Source organism: Hyaena hyaena, unplaced genomic scaffold (assembly GCF_003009895.1).
Source record: "Hyaena hyaena isolate Hyena2069 unplaced genomic scaffold, ASM300989v1 scaffold_1329, whole genome shotgun sequence".
NCBI lineage: Eukaryota > Metazoa > Chordata > Mammalia > Carnivora > Hyaenidae > Hyaena > Hyaena hyaena.
Genome location: NW_024081957.1, coordinates 288,238 through 305,515, shown reverse-complemented (window position 1 = coordinate 305,515; position 17,278 = coordinate 288,238). Strand labels below are relative to the sequence as shown.

At 43.1% G+C, this 17,278-nt stretch overlaps 1 protein-coding gene and 1 non-coding gene across 6 annotated transcripts in view; both read right to left on the bottom strand.

Moving 5' to 3' along the window:
* Positions 1 to 17,278, bottom strand: part of LIPM (lipase family member M) — a 57,444-nt gene that overhangs the window by 23,881 nt on the left and 16,285 nt on the right. The window contains exons 1-3 of one of the 5 annotated variants that reach the window (XM_039223329.1): positions 9,598 to 9,626; positions 1,387 to 1,451; positions 1,094 to 1,291 (exon numbers count right to left, since the gene is read on the bottom strand). Coding sequence is in view for 4 of the 5 variants with exons in the window: in XM_039223324.1 (XP_039079255.1) it covers positions 1,094 to 1,291; positions 1,387 to 1,451 (263 nt within the window). In the remaining variant the exon portion in view is untranslated. Of the gene's footprint in view, positions 1 to 1,093; positions 1,292 to 1,386; positions 1,452 to 9,597; positions 9,666 to 14,173; positions 15,502 to 17,278 lie in introns of those variants that run through there. The other 4 variants (XM_039223324.1, XM_039223325.1, XM_039223326.1 and 1 more) reach the window with 4 other exon arrangements.
* LOC120225115 lies at positions 10,246 to 10,348 on the bottom strand. Its single transcript, XR_005526736.1, has one exon. It is a non-coding gene; the product is annotated as a U6 spliceosomal RNA (small nuclear RNA).

Below are 17,278 nucleotides of genomic sequence, written 5' to 3'. Positions count from 1 at the left end.
AATCTCTCTGTGATCAAAGGTCCGGAACTTCTGTATTGCCTTCAACTCGGGCCTGACCCTTTCCTCTCTCACCAAGAGTTATCTTCAAGGACACTCCAGGCCTTTAGGCAAATGGCCTTGGGGTTTATCTACCCTCCTGGTGGGTCAGATGTGCCTGAAGATACATGATTCTTATTTTGAAACCAACCAATGCCTTTCAGCTCTAGTAACTAGCATAGGTTGGCTCTTTTTTTTTTAAAGAAAATATAAATTGTTTTAAGTTAGAATGAAGTTATTCAATTCTAAATAACTTCTAAGTGTCAGTGCTGCATCCGGGAGGGCGTGATGCCTTTTTGGCTCAGGCTGCTGAGGTCCAGGGCGTTGGCAACTGTGTGGTCCTCGGTGAGCACTGTAGGGGTCTGCAGTGGTCGCAAGGGCGGCTCGTCCCCAGCAGGTCCAGGGGCTGGGGATCTGCGTAGGCGGCAGTGATGGCCGGAGCCGGTGCGGTGCACACACTTGGCCGTGGGGGCAGCCGCAGGGGCCGACTGCAGACCCACGTGGAGTGGTGGGGGGCAGGGCAGGCGACAAGGGCACCTGCGGGGGCCCTGGCTGTGCGACCGCTGTCCCGTGACCGCACCTCTCCCGTTGGGCACGTGCATGGCAGAGGAGGTCCGTGACGGGCATCTGCCACGTGGGGTGCAAGAGCGCGGCTGAGGGACTAGCCCTGAGTGTGTGCGTGGTTGTAGGCGTCAGCCGTGGGGGTCTAACCTGGTGCCTTGTTCTCAAGCGGCTGCAGCGTCCTGGGGGTAGAGGGGAGCAGGGACTCAGGGGCCTGTGTCCATGGACGTGAATACCTGCAGAGCAGAAGCTGGTGAGATCTGCAGGCTCTGTGCCGGCCACCGGCTTCTTTAGCAGGAGAAGCTGCCAGGTTGGTCTGCAGGGCCGGTGACTGGGAACCGTGATGGTCCTGATGTTGTGGCCGGTCTTGTGGGCCCCTGCTTTCTTCTTTGTTCCCACCTGTCCTAAATGTCTCAGCCTTGCCGACTGGGTGGGTGGAAACCAAAGCAGGTCTTTCATGCGGTGTCCTGAAAGGCTGGGGAAGCTCCCCACCTACCTCCTTCCTTCTTTCTCAGCAGGGGGGACTCTCTCCAGCTGGGGAGCTCCCCCTTCACACTGGGCAATGCCGGCTTCCGGGATGGGGTGATGCAGGCAAAACCAAGATGTCTTCCTTTGTGGTCGCGTGTGGTTATATCCATTGCTACATTGTGCTGTTGCTGGGGTTTCTTCCGTGGACTCCAGAACGCTCCCGGGGCTGTTGTGTATGGGCAATTGTCTACTGGTTGAGTTTTGTGGAGGGGGGACAAAGGCTGGGGTCTCCTACACTGGTTGCGTGTGTGACTCTCTTACCTTTGCTGTGCCTCAGTGTCCTCCCTTGTAATTGTGAACCGTGACGCTACCTCCTTGCCAGGCTCCTGTGAGCATTGAGTGAGGTAAGAAGGCAATGCTTAGCAGAGTGGGCACAGTGAGCACTGACTTCTTGGCAATTTTATTTCATGCAGATCATGGTGGTTACGATCCTGGCTGTGCTCTTGTCTAAGCCTCCTGCTGGCTGACTTGATGTTTATAAGAGAAACAAGTTTTGGGGGCGTGGCTCAGGGGGTTGAGCATCCGATTTTGGCTCAGGACACAATCTCCCGGTTCATGGGTTCCAGCCCCGCGTCGGGCTCCGTGCTGACATCTTGGAGCCTGGAGCCTGCTTCGGATTCTGTGTCTCCCTCTCTTCCTGCCTCTCCCCTGCTTACACTCTGTCTCTCTCTCTCTCTCAAAAATAAATAAACATTAAGAAAAAGAATGAGATAAACCAGTTTCTCCATCAACCAGTAAAGCTAGGAATCTTCAGTGTAGAGAGCCACAGTCACATGCACTGAAGGCTGGTCCAAGTCTGACTCCTGACTCTGTCCCTTCCTGACCTTGTGATCTTCGTCGAGCCCCTTAACCTCTCAGCACATCAGTAAAAATACAGCACCACAACGATAAATGGGAAAACATATACAGATGGGCTAAGGACATGCGCGTGCTTCAGGAACAGCAAGCTCTCTGCCTGTTACTCTTTCTTCTTGAATGATCCTGTGATACGGACACAGGCTTGCTGGATTACGTTTTCAGATTTATTTCCAACCCAGGATTAATGAAGCCATAATTTGTTACAGCTGAAATCACAAACTTCTGAAATCATTGAGCTCACACCTTCTTGACTTTCATTTAAAAATGAAAATATTATGCAGAATATGTATTTGCGATAAAATTTCAAATGCTATGAAGCACACAGAATTAGATGTTCATCCTACTTTTCTTCCTAAAGTTAATCCCCATTAATAGTTGATACGTCTCCTCCAAGATACTTTTTATATGTTTACACAGACACATAATTATACATGCCCAAACACACGCAGCTTTATTTACATGAATAAATACATGTATTTATAGAACTATATATACATTTCCATATTTTGATATAGCTTTGAAAATTTCTGTTATAGAAAAGTCCTTTTCATTTCAACATTTTCAATCTACCTCATTCGATTTCACTACTGCAAAAAGCCACGTTGGAGGGATCAAGATATGAGGATGCACCAACCATTCTATGCTGATGGCTGACCCTTGTCTATCTTCAGTGTCTATTTATTACAAACAATACCATGGTGAGTACCCTTGTATCCACATGTTGTGTGCACTTATGAGAGTGCTTTTATAGGATAGGTGGAAGATGGGGAATACTAGATCAAAGGTCATACAGTGTGTACATTCTCACAGATACTGTGAAGTTACCCCCAAAAGATAGATTCAGTGGAAGTTCTCATACTAAGCCATGAGCATGACTATGGCTTCACATCTTCATTTACCAATTCTACATTTCATAAATTTGCTTTTTTATTTATTTTGTGTGTGAGAGAGAGAGAAAGCAGAGAGGGCAGAGAGAGGGAGAGAGAGAGAGTCCTGAGCAGGCTCCATGGTGTTGGCACAGAGCCCAACGTGGGGCTTGAGCCCAGGAACTGCGAGATCATGACCTGAGCCTAAATCAAGAGTCAGACGCTTTACCGACTAAAGCCATCCAGGTGCCCCATTTCATAAATCTTTTTAATTTTTCCAATCTGATGAAATCAGGATGATATTGTAATTTGTTTTGCATTTTTTCGGAGTTACAATGAACTTGGGACATTTCCATATGCTCTGGCTAGTTGATTTTTCGTTACGAATTGCCCTTTCGAATTATTAACCTATTTTCTCTGCCTTTTTTAAACAATTTTCTAAGCTTTTTATTTTTTTAATGAACATTGATCTTTAGTTTGTTATACGTGCTACAAAAATTTTCTCTTTTTATGTATATAAAATGTTGATTACGGTGCCTTTCTTTAGTTCTCATTTCATTTTATGAAATGTTAACATGCTATGGGATTAAGTCTCTTGAGGTTTTCATTTTGGGCCTCTAGGTTTTCTGATTTTCTCTAAGACAAATTTTCTTTACCCCAACGTTATATAAATATATTCTATATATTTTTCCAATATTTTCCCGATGCTTTTCATTTAGAATTCCAGACCATTTGAAATTCATTTTTCAATATCGGTGGGTATTGAATTTGGATTTTTTTAAATCACTAGTTATTTCATTTTACAGGTATAACTTAATCTGTAGTCTTTTCCATCTGATTCCACTAATATGTATGTGACCTTTGCTTCTTCATCTTCTATTATAACCTTCAGAAGCCTCAGAGAGCTTAGGTGATTTTCTTAGAGCAAGGCTTCTCAACTGGGAGCGATTTTGTTTCTACTTTTGACAATGTCTGGAGACATTTTCAGTTTTCATTACTAGGGGAGAAGCTACTGGCATCTAGTGGTAGAGGCCAGAGATGCGGCTACATAAACAAGGCACAAGGCAGTGGCCCCTACCCCCCACATACTGCACCCCTGCAAAGAATTTCCCCATTCAAAATGTCATCGATGCTGAGGCTGTGAAATCTTGTCTTAGAGCCATTACGGCATATGAATATAGGTCTGAGAAAAAAAAATTCTACTTGGAAAAGGTATATGAACATCAATGTTTTAAAATCAATGTTTTAAGTTGCTGGCTTTTCATATGTGTTGATAAATCCTCCAAAAGTAGTTTTGCCTGGGAGCTAACAGTCCTGATGAGCTGTTTTCCGGGTGAGAATAATGTGACTTTTCACACTGACATTCTTTTTTTTTTTTTAATTATTTTTTAAATGTTTATTTTTGAAGGAGAGAGAGACAGAGCATGAGCAGGGGAGGGGCAGAGAGAGAGGGAGACACAGAATCCGAAGCAGGCTCCAGGCTCCGAGCTGTCAGCACAGAACCTGATGCAGGGCTCTAACTCATGAGGCGTGAGATCAGGACCTGAGCCGACGTCGGACACTTAACCTACTGAGCCCCTCCAGGCGCCCCCTCACACTGACATTCTCCGAGATGCTCCCTGTGTTCGCTCCACACTGGAATATTTTATTTTCACTGACATTGTTTGTTCCTTTGAATGACAAATGCATATACTAATTGTGAGCTTCTTTCACGTCACTGGTTGTGAGCATGTCAGGTGGGGTGGAAGTTTTCAAAGCTGACTTTACCTCCCCTACGCACGAGAATCAGACGGGGTTCATCTGAGTGATGAGGCTGGTGTCGGTCTCCACCCTGGACTGACGGAGTCAGCATCCCCAGGTTTGGGACCTGGGGATTTGTATTTTTATCAGGTGAACTGAATGGTTCTGAGGATGGACTGGGTTTGGGGGGCCGCTGCTTGCAACGCTCACAGACATCCTGCCCGCAGCAACAGAAGCTCCAGAAACGGCTCCTTCCCCCGAAGGGAATTTAATCCCCAGGATAAAGTAGGACTGGGGTTTTGGTGGTTAAAGAGTTCCTTGTATCAACCAGCATCAAAAAAAAATGTAGTAAAAAGATGATTCATAATAACCATGACCTCTTTGAGGTTTTAAAATATTATAAGGGAAAACCAAGGCGGGGGGGGGGGTGAAAGAAACAAGCACATGGGTCCCTCATTTCTCTGACCGCTAATGATAGTTTATGTGGGTTCAATTTTCTTTCATCTCAAAATGGATTTAAACATTAATTAAGTATCATAAGTCTGGGTTGCATGTAACAAACAATATAGCTAAGCCTAGAGAATGAGATCACATGGATTGGGTCCGAATGATGCCAAGAAAGTATTGTGAGTCACCTAATGCCGCCCACGGAGGCACTTTGCAAAATGTTCTGATAAATGGACCTTTCCACGTTTATAGAGATGTTTAGCGTCTGGGGCCACTCAACCCAGAGATAAGAGAGGTCTGAGAAGAGCAGTGAAGGGCTTGAACTTCCAAGATTGCTTCAGAGATAGCAAAATAATTTTCGTAAGCACACTTAGCAGTTAGAAAGCAACGACAAGAAGCAGCTGTCTGGACTCCCTTAGATGTTAGCGTTCCTGACTCATTGTATCTGCCGTCCAGAATGGTTTCCTGGACAGTGTGTCAAAGAAGGAAGAACAATTTGAAGTGACAAAATCTGAATATATGCTGGCAAATCATGAAGGATGATACTTGTGATGGAAGAATTATTTAAAAAAAAAAAAAAAAATCCAAGAGCTAACTAGACCCCGGGGCCGTGGTGGAGAGTATTTTGGCAAAAGAAAGTGAAGGGTTAGGGACTTGGTGACATCTATACTTGGTCAATCTGTCATCCAGGTCATATGAAATCTAGCTAAAGATGGAGTTGTGGGCAAAGGAGGGCTATTTCTTCCCTTGCACGTTGCTCACAGAGACCATCAGGGGATCCGAGTAGCCCTGGTCTGAGCACCGACTCATGACACCCTCCGAAACCACACCCAGAGTCTGTGGGTTCTGGGACAGGGGGTCTGGGAATCTGAGAAAAAAAGGAGGGTCCTAGGATTTTCACATCGGTAATAAATCAGCAGGCAGGGGACTCCTGGGGGGCTCAGTCCATTAAGCATCTGACTCTTGATTTTGACTCAGGTCATGATCTCCCCATTTGTGGGCTTAAGCCCTGTGTCAGGCTCCATGCTGACAGTGCAGAGCCTGCTTGGGATTCTCTCTCCCTCTCTTTCTGCTCCTCCGCCTCTGTCCCTCTCTTTCTCAAAATAAGTAAGTAAACTTAAAATCAATTAAAAAGAAATCAGCAGGCAAAGGAGTGTCAATGTTGTACTTAAAACTACCTATGACTTGTGAGTACTTTTATACAGATAAATAAACCCTGTAGTAATCAGATGTAGGATTAAATCACTCAATAAAGCAAGTAAGTAATTCAGGAGCTATCTAAATCAGTGCCTGTGTCCCCAAACATCTTTTCTCCCCCAATTATGAGAAATTACTCTGTTTTGTCATAAGGCCTGAAGTTCCAAAACAAAAAAGAACTTGGTTAATGGGGCATTCAAGTGAAGTAGACGGAGCACTGGAAGAGGAGTCAGGGTCTGGGGTCTCCGGGTCGCTAGTTGTGTGACCGTGGGGAATTCGCTTCCTCCATCTAGGCCCTGGAATCTATAAAAATTTGGTTGGAACCAGATCAGTAGTTTTCAAACTGTTCTGTTGAAGTCTCATTTCTGTAGAAGGGCTGCAAGGAGTCTGCCAACAAGGGCATTCAATTTTGTTTTCAAATGTAATTTTACTCATTTATTTATTCTTAGTTTTTATTTAAATTCCAATTGGTTAACATACAGTGTTATGTTAGTTTCAGGTGTACAATATGGTGATTCAACACTTCCCTACGTCACCCAGGGCTCCTCACAAGTACACGCCTTAATCCCCATCACCTATTTCACCCATTCCCCACTCTGTCTTCCCTCTGGTGACCATCAGCATGTTCTCTGTAGTTAAGAGTCCGTTTTGGGGGGATGCCTGGGTGGCTCAGTGGGTTAAAAGCCCGATTCTTGATTTCAGATCAGGTCATGATTTCAAGGTTTGTGAGTTTGAGCCCCACGTCAGGCTCCATGCTGTCAGAGCGGAGAGGGGATTCTCTCCCTCTCTGTCTGCCCCTCCCCTGCTCTCTCTGTCTCTCTATCAAAATAGATGAAAAAATGAACATTTTTTAAAATATGCTTTTTGGATAATTTTACTCATTTAAATAACTCAGTTGATACATAACACACACATTTGTGATTACGTGTGATTCTGTGCTGACAGCTTGGAGCCTAGAGCTGCTTCGGATTCAGTGTCTCCCTCTCCCTCTGGCCCTCCCCCACTCACACTCTATGTCTCTCTCTCTCAAAAATAAAATGAAACATTAAAAAGATTTAAAAAGTGATCACATTTATAGGAATACAACATATTGAGGCTGACAAAGACCTTGCAGATCAGCTCATTTATTTTATAGATAAAAAGGCTCAGAAGAGGGAGACAATGTGCCAACATGTTGAGGACCAGCTTCAGCATGATGAGGGCTGAGGCAGGCAAGGTGCACAGGGAATGAAAGGTGACAGGCGGTGGAAAGAGGAAAGCGGTTAGAGCCTGGCCCCTCCTAGCACTTTGCTGGGCTTTAAGGGACATTTTCGCAGCACCCACTGTCACCCTATAAAAGAATTAAATAGGAAGCATTTCTGCATTCAAAAGTTGCTTCTCCTCCCTCTTTATTCTTGCTTGGGAATTCTCTAGCAGCCTACCCAATCCTGTCATTAATGCTGACAGCTCTCAGTTCTAGAAGATTCTCCCCAAGGGTTCTTGCCTTGAGATGTTTATTTGATTGTCTATAATATGCCTAGTATATCTTTCCAACAGGGAATATGCAGAGAACCCTTAATCACACCAATAAACACCAAATAGATCAAAAACAACAACAACAAAATCCAGAAGGTTTATAAACAAGTTTTTAAATGTCCTTAAAAATAAAGACAAAATAATTTTTATTCCTGCTTTTTCAAACTTGTAATATACCCAGTGAAGGATGGACCTATTGGGGACCGTGAAAGACTTGAGGTATCCCTGAGTTTCTTTGAAAATTTCCCCCAGGGCCATTAGAGGGTTAGCACAGGGATGTGTAGGTTCAGCTGCAAAGCTTGGAAATCCCAACCGAATGCTCAAGTGCAGGGTCACCTAGTATGGAGTCCCACCTATCAGAGACGTCAAGAATGGTGGGTTCTGATAGACCTGGGTTCAAATTCCAGCTCTGCTCTCACCAACTAGGGACCCTTGGATGATCTTCTAATTTCCTCTTTCTTACCTATAAATGAATAATAACACCTTCCTTGCAAGATTGTTGTAAAGCCTTAAAAATAAACATTATGCATGAGGTGCGCAGCGTGGTGCCTGGCATCTAGAAGCCACTTAATATGTCGTTGGTATTTATTGTTGCCATCCTTACTAGGATGAATACCAATTTGTAGGCTTGAGATGGAGAAGACTGAAAATAAATCTGATTACTTGGAAATTTGCTATTTCACATTTAAAATGTGAAATAAATGTCTGTAAAAATGTAAAGGCGTTTGAAGTCGGCAGTCCTGACAACAGACTGCACTCTTTTAAGTAGTTCCCATTTGCAAGGTCAGATTTAGGCAGACCTGCCCGGCCCGGGCTCTGAGGCCGCACTTAACACTGGCTTGGCCATGACAACACTTAGCAAGCAGGAAATTTGGAAGCTCTCCATCTAACAACCTGTGTAAGCAGCTAAAGCAGAAATTTACTTTAAGGATATATGATCTGATCTGATTGTGTTGCTTCAATCAACTGGGTGCCTACCATGAGAAATCTCTAATAAAGCAAAGATTTTGAAAAGACCTTCCCCGTTTTGCCACAGTGAGAACTGTCCATGCACCACATCTTTCTGTGATAGAAAAACACAACACAAGAAGTATCTATAAATTCATCTAAACATTCTAGGAAAAAATACTCTCACTTGTTTTTTTCCTCTTTAAGAAATTACTCCCCTTCCAGAACATCTCTCTGTCCTTTGTCTTTCTCCAGTAGAAAGTCAAGGGGAAGGCAAGCATATTCTCTTGTTCAACACGTGTCATAATGAAGTAAAAAGATTCTCCTCATTCGCTTCCCCAAAAGAGTCACCACTTATTACCCTCTCTTCTATTCCTTCAATCTTGCAATTAATTCCAAAATTAAATAGTCTTAATTCAGAAATTTATTTCTAGGAGCCATCCGAGGTGAGCAAAAACAGCATAAGTACCAGGTGAGGGAAATGGTTACAGAAATTCCAGTTCATCCTCAGAACAATATACTCTTCGGTCATCACAAATGCATGGTAGCAGTGTATTAACGCGTTCGTAATAAGTTTCAAAGGGGAGGATCAAGGCTACTAAATAACATTTACTGAATAATTTTAAGTTATAAACGGACATGAATAGAAATAAGACCAGAAAGAAATCTATCAAAATAGTAACCAAGTAGTTTTTCTCTGGGAGGTGAGAATTTTGGTTATTTATTATTTTCTTTGTTAGTGTCTCTATTTTCTAAGATACCTAGAATGAATATACTTTACTTTTGCAATTGAACAAAAACAAATCTTTTTTCTTAATTTAAGAGAATATTTCCAACCCTATTTTAATCCAGAGAAAAGCAGTGCAATTTAGGGACAGAAAGAACCATAGGGATGACCTACCTCAGGGCAGAATGCATTTGCTGAAGGAGGGCAAATTCAGGAAAGCTGTCCCTTCAGCTCAGATACTGAAGGAGGGCAGGAAGCAGGGCACTGACCACACACTCTTCCCCTGTAATCAGCCATCATCTTGGTGACCAGATTCACCGCCTCAGGCGTAAATTCTTCCACAGTTGCTTTAATCTATGGCCACCATTTTCCCTGATGACCCGTGGAGTTCTCTGTTTCCCCAAATGTAGGCCACCCTCCGCTGGGACTACGGATGATTTTAGCTGCTGCACAGGCTACTGAATAATGCGATGGTGTTAAATCATACTGAACCACAGGATGGGAGAGTCTGTCCCTATGTTAGTTTCCTAGTGCCACTGTGACAGATTATCACGAATTTCGTGGTTTAAAATATATAAGTTTAGGGGCACCTGGGTGGCTCAGTTGGTTAAACGTCCGACTTCAGCTCAAGTCATGATCTCACTGTTTCTGAGTTCGTTCGAGCCCCGCGTCGGGCTCTCTGCTGACAGCTTGGAGCCTGGAGCCTGCTTCGGATTCTGTGTCTGTCTTCCTCTACCCCTCTCCCTGCTCACACACTCTCTCTCTCTGTCTCTCTCAAATATAATAAATAAACATTAAAAATAAAAATACAAATAAACATAAAAGTATATGGAATGCTTCATGACTTTGTAAGTCATCCTTGTGCAGAAGTGATGCCCATCTTCTCTAATTTCAACTTTAATTTATGTGATGTTCAAGTGAGCACTTGAAAGTGTTTATTTTGATGAAGCTTACGAAGGGCCCATCGTATTCCAAATAAGTTAACTTTCTCAGCTCAGTTGACTGAGGTTTGGTTAGGAAAGTGGTCTGCACAGATTAAAATGACAAAAAAAAAACAAAAAGCCAAACCTAAAGTAACCAACCCAACAGACACAGAAGCAGACCCATAAATACAGGAATAAACTGATAGTTTGCCAGTGGGAAGGGGTGGGAAGATGGGAAAATGGGGGAAGGGGAGTAGGAGATACAGGCTTCCGGGAAGGGCATGGACAGGTCATGGGAATAAAAGACACGGCACGGGGAATCAGGTCAACAGTATTGCAATAGCATAGCGTGGTGACAGACAGGAGCTACACTTGTGAGCACAGCATCATGTACAGAGTTGTTCAAGGGCTATATTGTACACCTGGCACTAATGTAACACTGTGTCAGGTATACTTCAATAACAAACTTTTTTTAAACGGCAAAGGCAGGAGTTGGCGGAAAAAGAAATACCAGTGCTTTTATTTAATTATACTTCACACAGATTTTGAATGACTACAAATTATTGTCATTCTTCTTTTCATTTGGATTGGCTCTGCAGGAGATGTGATGATGCTGATGGAGATTTTGTTGAGACAGAAGCCCTGTTGCACCCTGACGCTGACCAGGGGAAATATTTCGTAACCCTCGAGGTGTGAATACCAGTGATCTGTTTTTACTGTACCCCAAAGCACTCCCGAAATCCCCTCCGATCTCTAAAATGTAATGAGAACTGCATCAATGTTTTGCAATCTCTGAATATCAGATAAAGATAGGAGTGAAGGATTGCGTAGTCAAGTCGGTGGAAACTCAGAGAAACTGACATTTCTCCTTAGAGCAATATATACATCAGAAGGTGCCAGCATGGAATTCAGCTTTGGGTGGGACTAGCAATGAATCAAATTAATGACTCCAACTTGAGTGTTTTCTTCTTTCAAGTCACCTTGCTAAGCACTGACAAGTTAAAAGGAAAGCCCAAACCATGGGTACTACTCACAGTTAACAGCATGGATGGATCTCAAGTGAGTGAAAATAAGCCAGTACCAGAAAGTCACATACTGCATGATTCCACTGACACAAAGTTACAGAGATAAAAGAACCGATTCCTGGTTGCCAAGGGAGGGCTGGGGAACGAACGGTAAGAATGGTATTTACGTACATAGGGAAAGCATGAAGGAAATTTCTGTGATGATGGACAGGTCTAGATCTTCATTGTAGTGGTGGTTACACAATCTACACATGTGATAACATTGCACTGAACCACATGTGCACGCACGCATGCGCACCCAGGAAAGCATGTAAACCTTGTGAGATCTGAGTAAGTTCTGTGACTTGTACCAATTTCAGTTTCATGGCCTTGATAACTAGAGTTAGGTAAGATGCTACCTTTGGGGGAAGCTGAGTGACGAGTATGTGAGAACTTTCTGTAGTATGTTTGCAATTTCACATCAATCTGTATTATTGCAAAATAACGATTTTAAAAGATTACACAATAAGAAAGGCATAGAATCTATTCTCCAGCCACTTAAAGGGCATTAGGGAAATAGACTAAAGAGATAATTCAGGAGCATAATAAAAAGTGATTTGGGGTGGGGCTCCTAGGTGGTTCAGTCGGTTGGGCTCGACTTCGGCTCAGGTCATGATCTCATGGCTCATGGGTTCGAGCCCTGCATCGGACTCTGTGCTGACAGCTAGCTCAGAGCCTGGAGCCTGCTTCAGATTCTGTATCTCCCTCTCTCTCTGACCCTCTCCTGCTCACATTGTCTCTCTCTGTCTCTCAGAAATAAAATAAAACATTTAAAAAAAGTGAATTTGGGGCGCTTGGGTGGCTTAGTCAGTTAAGTGTCCAACTTCGGCTCAGGTCACGATCTCATGGTTTGTGAGTTGGAGCCCCGTATCGGTCTCTCTGCTGTCAGCACAGAGCCCACTTCAGATCTTCTGTTTCCCCTCCCCACCTCTAAATAAATAAACATTAAAAGATATTTTAAAAAGTGATTTGGAAGAAGTATTAATTTCAGAGCATGAGATTCAGGGAAATCTTGTCAAAGCTGGTGGTGTTTGGGCCAGACTCTGGAAGAAGTGGATAAAGTCACAGGAGGAGAATGGGAAGTGGTCAGAAGTGAATCAGGCCATGGGTGGTCACATAACTTCCTTGCTCTTGGATTAATGAGTCTCAGAAAGCCATTAGTTTAGTCTGGTTTCACCCCTCTGACGCTAATTTTTTCCTGAAAGAAATTCACCAAAGACTTTACATTTGACATGGATTTGTATTAGAAATTAAAATTATTTACCTTGTTCTACACAAAATATGAATGGAATATTTAGACTTGAGAAACTATAGTTCCCTAGCCTGTTATGAGATTATGAGTTTCTTGCTTTGTGCCAACACAAGGGGAAGACAAAGAAAAGGAGAAACAGCGTCAAATTTTCAATAACTTTGCATTACAAGGTCTATAACCAAGTTCCTCATTAGTGAATTGCTAGACTGTATGCTTACTTGGAAGTGATCCTGGTATTTCAGACAAAAGAATGAAAAATGTACTATCAGTGGCCTGATTAGCAATCTTCTACTGATCTGATTTTTTTATCCAGCTTTATTGAGATATAACTGACATTTAACATTGTGTATGTTTAAGATACACAAGGTGATGATTTGATACACTTATATATTGTGAAATGTTGGTCACCAGTAAGGTTGGTTAATACATCCTTCATCTCACATAATTACTGTTTTGTTGTTACAGTGAGAACATTAAAGCTCTCACAACAACTTTTAAGTACACAATACGGTATTGTGAGCTATAGTCACCAGGGTGTAATGATACCCATAACTTACTCAGCTTAAAGTGCGAACCCTTTGAGACATCTCCACCCCCCAAGAACACAACCCCCTCCCCAGCAACCACCATTTTACTCGGTTTCTAGGAGTTTGGCGTTCTTAAGTTCCACAAATAATTGAGAATAGTTGTCTTTCTTTGTATGACTTATTTCACTTAGCATAATGCCTAAAGGTCTATCTAGGTTGTTGCAAATGGCAGGACTTCCTTCTTTCTTTATGGCTGAATATTATTCCAGTGTGTGTGTGTGTGTGTGTGTGTGTGTGTGTGTGTGTGTGTTTATTACATTTTGTTAATCCATTCAGATGTGGATGGATGCTTAGGTTGTTTCTATGTCTTGGCTGCTATGAATAATGAGGCAATGACGCGGAGGTGCATATATCTTTTTGAGATAGTAATTTCCATTCCTTTGAATATATGCCCCAAAGTAGGATTGCTGGATCATATGGTAGTTCTATCTTCTCATTTCAGTTTGTGGCTAGAGTTTGCAAACCATAGCAATCCACTTCCCCCTTCCACACAAAAGCCCAAAACATTTTCTCATCTTCTGCCTTAATTTTCCAAGTTATTCTGGTCTAGGGTAATACAAACATGATTTTCTCCGTAGGGTCCCACTGTCATTTATATACCATTTGAGGAGCACCTGGGTGGCTCAGTTGGTTAAAAATCCAATTTCGGCTCAGGTCATGATCTCAAGGTTTGTGTGTTCAAGCCCCGTATTGGGCTCTGTGCTGACAGCTCAGAGCCTGGAGCCTGCTTTGGATTCTGTGTCTCCTTCTCTCTCAGCCTCTCCCCCACTTGCACTCTGTTTCTTTCTCTCTCAAAAAATAAGTAAACATTAAAAAAAACCTTGAAATAAAATAAAATGGCTTCCCAAGTGTTTTAAAATTGTCATTCCTTTTAAAGACACTAAAACTAAGGTTAAAAATAATGAATTATGGATTATTTATTGAAGAATGATGATGTGGCATTTGACATCCCCAAAACCCTGATCTTACGTGCAAATATCAGTGACCTAATTTACATTTACCTGTTGTAAGTTTAAATAAACTGTGGGAGGTATGCATGTGTATCATTTACTTATGATTCCTTGAGGATCAGAAACAGTTTTCTGTTAATGACATTATCGTAGAAGGTCAAGAACCTTGGCAAATTTATACCACTCAGGACTACAGACTGACACAAAACTTTACACTACTCTTGGAACTCTGTACTAAATCCTAGAATCAATGTCTGGCACCATTTAGAGAAGGAAGGAGAGCAAGACTTGGAATATTCCTGTGTCTTCCTTGCTGCTTCTAAAATAGGCTTTCTGGAAGCTGCTTTAAATGTCACTTGCTAACAGGCGATAGTGTAAAGTCCACATCGACAACAAAGACACCGGTGGTGATCGGTTTAACTTCTCTTTAGAGCAAAACAAGAGAGAATTCTTTCTCATTGTTCTAACTTAAGAATAATTAGTAATTCAGCTTATCTTACCTACTTATTCCCAGTTCCATCTTTCTCTTTTCATTCTTAGCTTGGACCAATAAAATGCGCTCCCAAATACTTAAATATTGTTAGTTTTCCCAGTCTGCTGTTTTCTTTCATGCTTGATGTGGGCTGGACCTTATATCATGGCTTGCTTACAGATGACCATAATGACTATAGCCCTAACTCCGATACTGCCTAAGCCATATGATCACAGCCACTCCAAATATAGTCCCAAGTGGCTGCCTTTACAAATCCTTCCCTTCTAGGAAATATTTCTTTAACTAGGAAAGAAAAAGTCCTCTTTGAACTACTCTTCCAAGTGTACAGTTAGCAGAGATGAAAAATCGGGGAAGGGATTTGACTGAGGGGAAGGGATTTGGAGGGTGTTTGTATTTCTTAGAGAAAGAACAGGACAGTTGAAATAATTCTTAGGTGGATGTCAGGTAAGGGAGCATCTCAGCAACAGCAAAGAGGTGAACCACACTGGAGAAGGCTATCCTGCTGATTAGTCTCTTTCCCAAAGCTGCTCACAGTCTTGCACACAACTTTGAACCCAGAAGTGTACATATGACCATCAGGAGTATGACTTCATCAAGTCTATGATTTTCCTGTATACCCGCTGAGGAGCGTCAAGGCCCCAGATGAAATCAAAGTGGTTCCAATCAGGCAACAAGTCGAAGTAACGGAGGTTCCTGATCTGGGGGAGTATCCTGGCCACATCCTGGGGAGTTACAAGGACGTCATTGCCCCCAATCCAGATAGCAGTAGGCACTCTCATGGCGGTCAAGTCATAGAGTGGGGGGCGGCTCTATGGAAGAGAGAGAAAGAGCATTCTTGAGAGAAAGTTCCTCATGGCAACTACTGGATTCAGATAAGCAGACAGGCTGCTCAGTGAGCATTTACTATGATCAAAGTTCTGTCTTTGATAATAAAGCACTGAGGGAAATAGGAAGACTGCGTGCAATGGTCCCCATCTTCAGGGAGTGGGAAGGAACAAGGCAAAATAGGTAAATAAAGATTTGCATACAAAGTAAGGTATGTCAAAAGCCACAAAACTGCTCCCCAAAAACAATGGCTTGAAGGCAAAGAAGAAATGACTTCTGACGGAGCTTCACAGAAACAAGAGTCATTTGAAATGACTTTTGAGGGAGCATTGGATTTTGACAGAGAGGGTTGAGGGCAGGAGGACTTCCTAGCAAGTGAAGAGCATGTACCCCATGGGCAGGATGGTAAACTGTCCCTGGAACCCCAAGAAGAAACTACTTGAGCAGATGAGGTAGGAGACAGATAGTCAAGGTCTAGACACTAGGCTAAAGTATCTTGATACCTTCCAGAAGTTTGGAGGTGGAGGTGTGGCAGGGTCACTTCTCAGAGCTCTGTCTTAAGATGATTGTGTGGGCATCATATGGGATGACTTGAGGAAGGAATAGGCTGGAAGTAGTTCCTGAAATAAGCTAGACAGGCGGTGGGGATGGTCCTGAGGATAACTGAAGCCATAGGGAGGATTAGATTCTCCAAGGGAGAAAGGGAGAGGGGTGTGAAGAATCCTGGAGAAAGCTGACAATTTGTGAATGGGGGTGTGGTGGTGAGGAAAGTAGCCAGTGTAGACAGAGGGCAGAGGAAGCAATCAAAAAGGGAAGGAAGGGGCATTTGGGTGGCTCAGTCAGTTAAGCAGCTGACTTCAGCTCAGGTCATGATCTCGTGGTTTGTGGGTTCGAGCCCTGCATTGGATCCTTGCTGATAGTGTGGAGCCTGCTTGGGATTCTTTCTCTCTCCCTCTTTGTCTGCCCCTGTCTCTCTCTGTGTGTGTCAAAATAATTAAACTTTTAAAAAATGGAAGGAAAAACGCAAGATCACTGAATTATGGAAGTCCACTTTGGGGTAGTGAATGGCAAGGAGACTGTGTAGAAAGATGAAGGCCCAAACCACATTTCCCAGGGTTCAGGAGTGAGTGGGGGAGGGGAGGAAGTGGAGAAACTTGGCCTTTTTAAATATTAAAAAATGTTGGTTAAAAACAGAGGGATGGATTAGTGCACGTTAGAATCGGTAGGTTGACCGAAGGTTGTTTGTTCATTTTCCAAAAGGAACAGCGGTTCATTGAAACTGATAAAGTAGTCAGGAGAAAGAGGAAATGGGAAGAGATGGGCTCAAGGGCACGAGGCCTCAGGCTCAGAGAAAGAAGAGGGCTTCCATTTTGGAAGAGAGGAGGGAAGAAGAGAATCAAGGGGACAGAGACATTTTAAGGTGGAGAAGAGGGGCGTTAAGAAATTTCATATATGGGGCACCTGTGTGGCTTAGTTGATTAAGCACCTCACTTTGGCTCAGGTCATGATCCTGAGATCTGTGGGTTCGAGCCCTGCATCAGGCTCTCTACTGATAGCTCAGAGCCTGAAGCCTGCTTCAGATTCTGTGTCTCCCTCTCTCTCTCTCTGCCCCCTCCACCCCCACTTACACTCTGTCTCTCTCTTTCTCTCAAAAATAAACATTAAAGGAGAGGCTGGGTGGCTCAGTCGGTTGAACGTCTGGCTTTGGCTCAGGTCATGATCTCGCGGTTTGTGGGTTCGAGCCCCGCGTCGGGCTCTGTG